Source organism: Centruroides vittatus, unplaced genomic scaffold (genome assembly GCF_030686945.1).
Source record: "Centruroides vittatus isolate TY-2023 unplaced genomic scaffold, ASM3068694v2 scaffold_373, whole genome shotgun sequence".
NCBI lineage: Eukaryota > Metazoa > Arthropoda > Arachnida > Scorpiones > Buthidae > Centruroides > Centruroides vittatus.
In genome coordinates this window covers 1,434,161-1,447,033 of record NW_027122704.1, presented here as the reverse complement: position 1 = coordinate 1,447,033, position 12,873 = coordinate 1,434,161, and the positions used below count along the sequence as shown (strand labels likewise).

The following is a 12,873-nucleotide window of genomic DNA, read 5'->3' as shown; positions in this document are numbered from 1 at the left end:
AGCGCCATTTTGAGAAAAACTCGCATCCATGCAGTTACCGTTGCAACTAATTGCCAAGGAAAAAAATTCACCTAATTTATTAGCGAAGTAACATTATACTTATGTTACGGATGGGTTGTTTCTCGCGAGCCTATCGAACTTAGGATTGCAAAAAAACCTTCTTTCTATTCTCAAGAAGAAAACCGCTTTTAAAACTTATCTAATTTGAACAAATTGCTTAACTGTATTTTATTATTATTTACCAAATAAGTTTATAAAATATACACATCGTTTTATCTTCATACATATTTCTCTTTAATAAACAGATAATGAAAGAAGTTATAATTCATAATTATCGACACTAACTGTTTTGGAATCTCTATGATCCGCTATTCTAGATATTTTTACTTCCTTCTTTGGCCTAAAATAAAGAAATAAAATAATTAAAAATATCATTTATATAGTAATTTTTATAAAAGGCAATGATATTCACGAATGAAGTTTTTAAAATGCTAACTAAATAATTTATATCCCGTAATAGACTGTACTTACAGCCTATTATATACTATAATGCTAAGTTCAGTTTTTCTATTACGTCTCGAATCAAGAAATCTATTTGATACAAACATATAAATAACTTACGTCGTAAAAGGAAATTGACAAAACTTGGTGTCTTTACCAAATGCTTCTCCTTCTTCTATTGTCTCTGGTAGATTTTCGTTCATTGTTTCGGGCAAAAATAGATTACACATTCCACCAAATATAGATAATATTCCCAATATTATGAGAGGTAAGGCTCTACCATATAAAGTTCCCTGCAATACAATACGATATTGTTTATACTATTTATTATACGTAATTTATATTATTACGAGTTACATACCAGATAGAGAATGTGAGGTGCAATCATAGATCCTACACTTCCAATTAACGTAGCTGTAGCTAAAGCTGAAGTTCTTAGAACAGTTGGAATCAATTCGCTGCCGAAAACGTAAATTGCAGAATATGAACCAGCAATTGCAAATTTCCCGATGTTAGCCAAAATGACAATAGTCCAAGTGTAGCCTTAAAAGTAAAATAATACTTACAAAAATACATAAACGTAAATAATAGAGATAGGAGAAAAAAGAGGTTTACTTCCTGGAACGATTCCTGCACATATGCAAGCTATTCCTGCCAATATCATAGAAACTAGCATTATAAATCGTCTACCATATTTTTCCATACCCCACCATGCCGCTAGATCTCCCGGAAGTTCAACCAGACCGGAAATGGTTAACGCTAAATAATCGTTGATGTTAAATAATGTAGAACCGAAAAGAAGGCCAACATACACAGTCGCATTCACCAGCCAACCAAAAGTAACTAATAAAAAATTCTTTCGTATATTAGGATACATTATAATATGTACGAAAGTAAATTTTATATCTTTCTTGTTCTCTTGATTAGAGATCCCTTTAGATTCCTGTTAAATAATACGTTATAATGAATTATTTGGAAATCTTTTACATACCATGTTTTTACAATTAAATTCTACAGATTTTAAAGAAAATAGCGTATTAAAATGAAAAAAATCAAAAATGTTTGTAGACGAGTGTGTAAGAAAATGATTTGTGCCAAGGAGTTCCTCTTAGCGAAATGATGATACAAATAGGGACCACAAAAGTGTCGATACCGGTATTATGAGTAGTGTTAAAGTATTGATATCGATATTGGTATCGATACCGGCCAGTATTGGGATCGGGTAACAAAACTGGAAATCTTGCCGGCTGTCGCTGTTATTCTATGTACACAAAAGAAGCCCCAGAACTACAGTCCTGCTAATGGGCTCTGTGTGTACTACTATACATGGGATAGGGGTGGATAAGAAATCTTTGGTGAAGAGGTAAAAGACTGTCTTTACATGGATGGTTCTTTATTGTGTTCAGATTTTACAAATATCAGCGCAAACACGTACTTATATAAAAACCTAGCAACGAGTTGCTTAACTTTCCAGGCAACATTTGGTGGTGCCATCTGTTAAGATATTTTAATAACTTGTTATATTTTTAACTATTATAAAATGGCAAAAAGGTTAATTTTAAGGGTAGGGATAGATTTTATAAAAAATTGTGAATTCGAATAACGAGTAAAATCGGCATTAAGACCGACCTTACTCGAGATACGACACAAGAACCCCCCTCATCTCCCCATTTTCTCGATCTTTAATCACCAAAATTTAATATCATCAATCCTCCTAATACACAAACCTCCCTGCAAAATTTCATAATTTTTCAACAAAAAGTCCAAGAGTTATTAAGCTTCAACGAGGGTGAACAAAATCGTGTCCCCCACACACTAACATCCATACATACAGAAAAATCCCCCGAATACTTTTACAGAATATAATTGTATATAATAACAATTTACTAACTCTAGCCTTAGTAACCCCCATCTGGTGAAGTTATTCTGCCTTCCCATGTAGATATAACTGCATTCTGCAAGTGCGACAGTGAACTTAATATCAACGACTGCTCCTTGTATAATATGTTACTGGATAAAAAGCCAATAGCTTTAAATTCTTTAAAAATCTATTGCTGTTTACAGTATAGGAACCTCTTAATCTCGAATCCTTCTATCTCCATTTTTTTTCTCGTTCCCATGAGATTCGAGGTAGATAGATTCAACTGTATTATATAAAATTGGGGTTAGTTTTTGTTTTTCATTTACCATAAATGTTTTGAGAAAGTTCGGTGGTATTTTTTTCTTATTCACTTTTGCTATCTTTTGAACAATGACTTCAGCTTCATCAATTCGATTCTGTGCAACAAGCCACCTCGGTGATTCGGGAACAAAACTAAAAGGAGATTCAGTTAGTATTTTATAGTAGATAAGATATAAATATTCACAAAATATATAAGAAATAGCAGGAAAGTCCAAATGAACAACCTAATTTAAGTACGTAATGCCACACATCTAATTTATACTGGAAATAATGTAACTTATTTGCATATTGAAGAATCACTGAAGATGAAAATAGAAAGAAAAAGGCATAATTTTCGGATTAAATATCTATTGATCCTCATTGCGTGATTCTTATCTCTGATAATCATATCACTTTTATTTCATTTGGCCTTTTCTATCATTTAATTATTATTACCTAAAATAGAATAAAATAAAAATAATTGCTACTTACTACCATATACCCAAGAAAATTACTAGAGGAACAGAGGTTATTAAGGATAATATAAACCAGTTTCTTGAGAGATACGCTAAAAGACACATAAGTGCGATGACAAATGGAAACGTTGAGCATATACACATTCCGGATGTCGATCGTTTTTGTGGTTTAACCAGTTCCATAGCTAAAAATACAAAAATATGTTTCTAATTTCCGACAGATATTCTAATTACATTTAAAACTCAAAATACTAATTATATACAGTAGACCTATATTATATAACGTATTAGTGTTCACGCTGATATGTAAATATCAATTAATTAAATATCAGTTCATATTTTGGAAAGTCAATCGATTGAAAAAATGATTTTTATTATAATAAATAAATCCTAATAATGTTGAAATTTCTTTATCTATTTGCCAACTTACTTTGTACTTTAGGTACTATAAATGGAATTTTTTTTAATACTAGATTATCTTAATTAAAGTAATTCTATTCAATGCTATCTAGAGAGATATTTAGCAGTCCAAATGGAACAAATCCGGTAAGGTGGCATTTTAAACATTTTCTTAAACTACCACAAAAGTACTTTTGGCACAGCGAGATATTTCATTTGTACAAGACATTCCTGCATACAGAGACCTTGGCGATGCAGGAAATACTGTTCAATGGGATTCCTCATTCTAACAGTTTTAAACCGGAAAGAGACGAACAGTTAGTTCGACGGCCGATCGTAATTCATCCTGTGATTCTTCTCAAATAAAGTGTGATATCGTCTTTTAAGGATGTAATATCATCTTTGCGACGTGTCCTCGATAAAACCACACGTTCTTGGTGTTCCCATAATCAAAAATCTCACGCCTTTCAGGCTCATAGTGGTCAGATTTGGTCATTTCTTATACGGAAATATCGTCGGAATGTCCTGGAATGTCTCTAATTCGAAATAAGTATGGTAGAAATAGAAAAACTATTCATGAAAAACTTCATCATAATCTTCATCTACATATGATAGAACGGATGTCGAGAGTTTATCATATTTAACTGAATCGGGATGAATTAGTTTATGTTATATACTTTTTAGATAAACAGTCGTTCAAGGTTAGACTTTGTTAATATTCGTATAGACAATATCAGAATGCAAAAATTAGCGTCATTACTTAAACCACTACTTGTAAACAGAATTTTAAAAAAACTAAGTGAATTACATAACCAGAGAGTAATAGTTATTGCTTTGTTATAAATATGTACAAAGTTTATCTAGATTTAATAGAAAAAATATTATATATATTATGGAATGCTTCTTCTAAGGACAGCTTGATTGCGAAACATTTATCACGATTATCACTCTCATCGAGATGTGAATAACCCTTTATCTGTAAGCGTGTGACTAAAATCATATACGTATACTTACCCAAAACAAAAGGAATCTGGAAAATCACAATGCTAGTTGTGCCAATTATGGTTCTATATACAATGAATGCGATATAATTAGGAGGAAAACATGATAAAATACCTATGACGATGTATACAGACAGCAGGACATAAAAAGTTGGCTTTCTTCCATATCTATTCAAAAACGACATTTTATCCTTATGATATAAACGAAACTAGATTTAATTTTTACTTACACATTTGCCAAATTGCCAAAAACGATACTGCCGATAATGGTACCGAAGAAAAAACTAGATTTTGCTATGGCTTGAAGCCATCTATCATCACATACCACGTCCATCTGTAGGCAGATGAATAAAAATAAAAACGGTATATTGTAATTTATTACTTAATAAATTATTATTTTGTAATTGTAAATAAATTAGAATGTATTCAATATGCAAAAGTTATGTACAAAATGCAAAACGTAATTGTTTATTTATTTGTTATTATTTGTGTTAATAATGTAATTAATTAAATTCTCAACTATTGACGCTATTGATAGAATAAAAACAAATAATTCAAAATTTCTATGCAGCAATTCAATAATTTTATTTAAAAGTGACATAAAGTAGGTCTTCGTGGTGTATCAACTGATGTAACGTCTAACAAAGAGCACCATCCAATAGGAAAAATTACGAAGGTTTTTTAAATTAAGGTTTTCGAGAAATTAAACTTTTTATGACAGTATTAGGTGCAAGACATTTTATTGTATACTCTCTTATTAACTTTCTCAATTACATAGCTTCTTCCATAAGAAATGTTTAAAATACCCTCCATGTTTGGAGATATCAGAGCAAGAATTGCTGCACCCTTTCGAAGGTACAAGGCTCCCAGCGAATAGTGATTTAGGAGTCGGCAATGTGTTGCAACAGCATGTCTGCATTGTCAATGGGAGTGGCGTATTCTAGTATCGCGTTTTTCAACAGGTCCATCATGGTGTGGGGATTTTAGGAATCCGCGACAGGAGAAACGTTAAGAACCCCTGCTCTACATCTTTGGTCCCACAGATTTAGAAAAATCCAAAGGGGATTTAGATTAGGAGAGCATAGAGACCATACCACTAAACAACTCTACCTATCCATCTGTGCAGATAGGTATAGTTGTTTAGCATTAAGAGTTACGTAAGAGCATTAATAAGAGAGTTATGTAGTAAAATCTGTCTTGCACATAACACAGTCATAAGGGGTTCGATAAGACATCGCCTCTTTAAATTATCATGCATAGTAGATTCTGTAGGTTCTTAAATTTCTTCAAATAAAAAATAATGAAAAGCCAATTAAATCTATTTTCTATAAACTTCTATAGAAATCCTTCGGGCGTGAAAAATCAATTTTCAAAAAGTTATTTTGCAACCTGTACTATCAATTGTATCCAGGATTGGATGGCATTGCTATTTATCTATAGTTTTTAGCTTATAAAAGTTGAAAGATACACTTCGTTGAAATTGAATATGTTTTTTTAGAATGAAAATTCTCTTCGTGTTACTTTAATTAACCCATTCAAAATCTTAGTGACAGCATACTAGCTACATCGAAGAATAGCCTATAATTATTAAGGAACTGGTTTTAAAAGTTGCGCAAGGTTAGATAGCATTCCCCTGTTTTATTTCATATTTGATATTATAGAAATACACATTTATATATTTTAATTGAAGATATGAGTAGACGAAGATGTTACGTTACAAGCATTCAAGCCCCGATTATCTGGTATGGATGAAGGTGTAATGTAACAGCCTTTTACATACTATCGTGAAAGACCTCAGAAATTAAACGACACTATAATACTCTCTGTAACACACTACTCCGTGTGTATATTTAAAATAAAATAATTACACAATAAAAACTCGAAGTTCAACTCTCTCAAAGCTTTGATTCTGTAACAACACCTTCATCCACTCATGCCTTTATAAACTAATTATTACGTCTTCGATTGATAACATATAATAAGATTAATATTACGAAAAAAGGAAAATACCTCAGTAACCAATGTACTGTCGTAAATAGATTTATCGTAATTCCAACCATTCTTACAGGGAACCTGAGCAACACTTGCATTATCTGGAACACCATCCAACAGAATTCGTGTGTAATTATAATCGTACATCTTACATTGACTGTATACTTCGACTCCGTCTCTCATCTCTAAAGGTATACTAATGTTCTTGATTACATCCATAGAAAGGCGATCTTCTAATTCGGGTATTCGACACCAGTGATCCGGTGTTCCCGAAACGAATTCTACACTAACATACATAAAACAACAAGGAACGTTAGATATAATAGCCATTAAACTTAAAAGTATAATTTGGTATTTTCCATAAGATCCGATGTAAGGTAGAACATCGTCGAAATCCATTTTATGTATCTATATTACTATATTTAAACAGCTGTAACTCACAACAACCTTAATACAGCGGTAGTATGGTTTAGTCTGACGTCAACGACGTCATTAAGTATTATTTACTTCCTTATTGGTTCTAATATTTTGAGGAAGGATGCTTCTCCTTGAAAGTTACAAATGACGATTGACGTATGTAAATTCGAAAGAGAAAAGATGTTTAGTTTGTTTCAAAGCATTAATTGGAGAATTTATAGTCAAGTGCTTCGTAAGCTCATTTTTTCAAACAAAATTGTGACCTTTGTGAGACAAATCTTCATAATATATCAGTCATTTGCTCTGACCTCCAATGTCGAATATAAACATAATCGTTTCGAAGAAACGATTATGTTTATATATATGTTGATATTAAAAATATTTATATAACCTATAGAATATATTTATAATATGTATTTACTGTATATATAGAAACGTATATAATACTTTATCTATCATTAATTCAATAAAAATTTGTGCTCTTTTCCAGTTCCACTTTCCCATGAATTTAATTGTAGTAGAATTATGTTTCAAATGTTCAGATCAAGACTGATGGTTGCATTACTTGGGATAAGTGTTACTAATGCTGCAAAGCGTACAAAAATTCGACACACTAAGCGGAGGTCATTGAACACTTACCGGTATTATAAAATAACGTAGCCAGTTATGCTACAAGTTAATAAATAACTTTTTTCTATAAGTTATTTCTGATTTCTCTTTCTTTATATCGGAAATGACGTCATAAATCTTTCGAATATTTCTGAAATGCCACATCCAATCGAAAAACGGATAACACTTGTTTGGTTGATTTTCGACAATGAACTACGTGGTGTAATTACTTTTCAGTCGATTATAATTGGTTACAGCAATTGCTTTAAAAGAACTTTAACGAAAATGATGTTGCTCTGCCAAATATTTTATAGAACCGTGAATGATGTGTGGTTTCGCCTACCGTCCAGTGGAAGTCATTATAAGCAACTGCAAATCATCATAATTTATAAAAGTAAAAATTCCTTATTTAATCAAAGGATGATTAAAATGATGCATAAAACAAAATTTAAAATATCAAGCACAAAAATTGCGAAAAACTTGGATCAATTTATCAAATGTTGATTCGAAATATCGATAATCGGACTTGCAAATAACCTACAGAAGCGATTGAAACAATACTGTACGCAGGTATTAGAGGAACGAAAGATGAGAAGCAGACTTAAAACATGGACGAGAAGAAGGTTAATCCTCGTAAAGTTTTGATGAGATTTTTCGATATTCTAGTCAAACGGTAGAGGAATTAATAATGTATCATCTAGAATAGTTTATGGGAAAGTTTGAATGATATAGGGGAAATTGACAAAAGAGAAACGGTTTTGGAGGACTGAAATAGCGCAGTCTATTGAAGAACTAAAGCAACCATTGGCGTAGCCAGGATTTTGTTATGGGAGGGGCCTAGTAGAGGCTGTAATTTTCTGGGAGGGGCACCAGGTTAACTGGTTGGGCCGTGCCCACCCATGTCCCTTCCTGACTACGCCCATGAAAACAACTGATACAGTCTCCAAGAGTTGAAAGTTTACCTGTAGGGATAGTAATTTAAAACACTATCCCCATTTGTGAACTTTAGACGATCATACTTTTATATGACAATAATAAAAGACCAGGAAGGTTAAAAACTTTTAACATACTTTAAAATAAAATAGACTTATATGCAGTCGTACAGTACATTACGTCTAGCAAAACTATATTGTGTAACTCTTCAACTTTTAATTGATAATTTTATTTAAAACAATTATTTTATTATTATTAAGTCTAAGTGGGTGTATAATTGTTTATAATTTAATTTAATGTAGTGAATACTATAGTGAAGCTTGAACAAGTCAAACTAATAATATGAATTAGTTCAATTATGATAAATTTTTTCAAAGATAATTTGAATTAATTTATCATAATTATTACCTTTTAAGCTGGATTTCATTTATATTTATTTTTATATTAAATTTCATTTAAATAACTTTATCATTATTTATGTTTATTAATTATATGATTTAAGAACTGTTCGATCAAGATACAGAACGAATCGGTGTATTATGTAATTATGAAACAATTTATAAACATTTAATCTCTCAAATTAAAAAATCCTGCAACGAGTTGCGTAACTTTCCCGGCAAAAACATTTAAAATTGCGTGCGACGTCTTCTGTTATGATAATTTTATGAGTTTTATTGAAAAAAACAATTGTGGATGCTAATAACGAGTCATTAAATCCGACCCCAGCGAGATATGACACACGATTCTCTATTTCCCTCTATATTTAAATCTTAAGATTTAAAAAATATACAAAATGTATTGTTTAAAAACTGCTTCCAAAGAGAAAATGCAAGGAAAATCATATAAATTTTAACGTTCGTGAGCGTAATAGTGTATGTATGCCTTTACTCCATTTAAAAAGTAAAGTATTATTAATGGGTTGGTTTTGGTATCTATTAATAATGTCATTAAAAATTATTTTGGTCAGGATTAATATATACTGAATTAATTGATGTTTATAAAACGACAAAATCAAAGGCCATAGGGTCCGAGCAGTTTATTAATTTAACTCTATCTCGTGTATTTTATCTTTAAAAATAGCAAGCTAATCTTGCAGAGATGAGCGAGAAGCAATGAGATTGAGTGCCCGATGGCAGTCAAGAATGAAGCCCAAAATAATATGTTAATACTGTATAATATCTTGAAAATTTTCACAAATATAGCCTTATCGCATAATTTCATATTACTGATTAGTTATGTTTATATCCAACGTCACTGAACAGAAAATAGAAAAATACAGAATTATGATTTCATAATCGAATTCTTTTCTTCTGTCTCACAATGGCAAATACTACCCAAATTATCTGGCATTGCCCGGAGAACTGCAATAAAGATAATTTAATCGAATAAACTTTTATTATAGCTAGATAATAGCATATAATATACCGGGTTGGATAAAATTCATAGTAGGAAGCAAACAAGACATTATGGCGTAAGTAATGCAATAATAACAGTATACAAAGATACGCCATTTTCGTACCATGGGCATCAAATTTCATTTCTTCAATATTATGAAGGAGAAGTATTGTATATAAAGTTAAGAATTACTGACATTTTCAACAACCCCAAACATCTTTTCTGATATTACACTAAGTGAAATAATAAAATAAGAAGTGATTTTTAATGTAGTGGTTGGAACTACATGTAGGAGGTATTAAGAACAAATTTAAAATGGTCAAGCCATTTTTAAACATCATTGACAATATTTCTTTTTGACATAGTATTGTTTTAATTAACGTATGGCATACAAAACTTCATTCTTTCAGAGATATCAATATTCAGAAACTCGCGACATCGATTTATCGACATCTTATTAAAATATTACAATATGAAATACCTAATAAATTTCAGCTAAAAACAAATTTTAAGTAAATCAATATTCATAATCATGTCATTTACATAATAGAGGTAGTAGGAAAAAAACTCGCTTGAGTCTCCTCTTCAATTTTAACGACTTAATAACAAAGTATAACTTTACTACTAACAAGTATTAAGTACAGATTTTCTCCTGATACTTCTATTATTGTTTCTTCGACAAGTGCCAGTGAATCTTGTTTTTACATATTGAATCACATTCGCAGTTCATATGGAGTGCTAGTGATGGACAATAGTGTATCGATACTATGAACTACCGATACTTTTGTCTCGATTTATATGAGATTTGCCATCGATAGATTTTTCACTTCAATTCTGTCGATAATCAACAGTTATTGTGCAGTATATCGGATGATTTCTGTGTTTAACTGACTTAAAGTATCGATAACAAGACTATCGATTGATATCCATTTCTAATAAGAGATCCAACAGGTAATGAAAACTAAATAAAACTCATATGAATGCTAAACTTCAATCGCGTAGTAGGCCTGTGTAAAATTTTATATAATCACAGCTTTGTTTACGTTCTAAAACACTAGATTTATTTTGAATTTTTTAATTTAAGAGCTATTTTCAAAATATTCTACGATTTTTTTTATAATTGTCTGTTTATACAATTGAATTTACGGATAAATTATGTGTCTAAAACAAGGTAAATGCTCTTTAGTAGATCATTTTTTTGTAGATGTTTGATACGTGACGATACAAAGAATGTTTGCCTTTACAATTTTCTATTCACCCAAAAATCGATTTACTTTATTCTGCAGTATGATTTTTCACTATCTGTTTAACGAATTTGGTGGGCAGCATTGTTCCTAACGCGCGAAAATTCTTTCTCTTTCACGTGTGCCAGGGGAGTGTGCTGATGTACAATACCTTTATTCGTTACTACGTGTAATAAAGTGTTGTATGTTGTGTACCAGGAATATATTTGAATCTTACACACCCAATCTACAGACGACTTGGCATTCGATTGTATTTAGAAGATTGGTAGACCCGAATGCCAAAATTTCATCGTAAGAATTAAGAAATCAATGTTTTTCGGCTCCTCAATTTCTTCATTTTTTTCTTACATTTGAATATATGTGATACTTAACATATCTATAAATTTTTAATGTTATAGTATTATTAAACACGTGTTAAGTATTTCTGATGAAACTGCATAAGTTTAAAAAATAAATATATAATTATACCTTTCATTCGCTTTATATAATTGATACAGAGCTAAAGCTTGAGTAATTAAGAAGATAAATATCTGTAAAAATAAAAAAAATTAAATAAATATCGTTTCTATATCTTACAATATCTCATTCTCGATTATATCACCGATCATATCACTAAAAATTGCAGAAAGTATTATTTTTAAATAACTTTGAATTTTCTTAGCTTACCTTAGTAATGTAATACTTATTTATGGGAAAATATCCTAGACATTGAAATGTTAATTGCATTGGCTTACAAATATTCAGCAAATTATATACCTAAATATATAATGAATTAAAAAAGTTACAAAGATATATAATAGGAATTCCATTATGTAATTAGCATTACCTCAACAGTATCTTCATGGTGGTCTATACTAAACTGCAAGTTATACACTTCATCATAAATATTTTCTGCCTGTTAAATGAAAGGTTAAATGCACAGACATTGTAATATTTACATTATAATATTAATATACAGTTTAAACTCGATTATCCGAACTTGATTCCAGAAATTTGTATGCTTTTGTATTTTGGGTCTAGTCTCTTTGTTTTAAGTTAATACTGTATGCTAAGTACCCGTGTGTACAACGTTACACGTTCTAGTTTTTTTAGGTATCGGATAATCGAGTTTCTATTGTATTTATGTTGTTTTCAATAGAAGTAAAGATGGTACAGTACTTACAGATGTCGCAACTTTCGATATGTAATATAAGTATAATAAGAAGACAGTAGCACAAAATAAAACAGATCCACCACTAAATAGTCTCTTATTCAAATCCAAATGATCAGATAATGCACACTGGCCTAAAAGAAACTGAAAACTAAACGAAAGTACAATAAATAAGATAGATAAATCATTGATAAAAACATTCGAAAGTTTTAGTGTTTCCTTTGATATCCGAATGCATTTTTTTGTATTATCCACAAAGCAATCCGATTTATCAATCTTTATCCGTTTATAAATGAAACTGAACTGAAGTGACTGTATTTTACATAACAAAGCGATAAAAAATGTATAAGCTATTAAACTCGTTATGAAGTATGACAAACAAAATAGATTTACAATTAAACACAACGACTGTTTCGCTCCCCATTTATAATTGTTTGAACGCAATAAATCGTACGCTGTAGTAAAATTCATTGGTATAATTGAGATTACACATCCGAATAACCAAAGACAACCAAGTATATTTTGAATTACTAAGCATTTTTCGTGTATTGTTTTTAAGTTAGGATCCTTAGAAATAACTTTCCATAAATAAATG

At 30.6% G+C, this 12,873-nt stretch overlaps 1 protein-coding gene across 1 annotated transcript; it reads right to left on the bottom strand.

Moving 5' to 3' along the window:
- Positions 1 to 219: 219 nt before the first annotated feature.
- LOC136988669 (beta-alanine transporter-like) lies at positions 220 to 7,071 on the bottom strand. Its single transcript, XM_067286589.1, has 9 exons — positions 6,549 to 7,071; positions 4,769 to 4,872; positions 4,552 to 4,706; positions 3,155 to 3,323; positions 2,689 to 2,815; positions 1,117 to 1,444; positions 863 to 1,044; positions 622 to 794; positions 220 to 400 (listed from the first exon to the last, which is right to left on the bottom strand). The coding sequence occupies exons 1-9, from the start codon at positions 6,927 to 6,929 to the stop codon at positions 319 to 321; spliced, it is 1,701 nt and encodes a 566-aa protein (XP_067142690.1). The 5' UTR covers positions 6,930 to 7,071; the 3' UTR covers positions 220 to 318.
- Between the last annotated feature and the right edge of the window lie 5,802 nt (positions 7,072 to 12,873).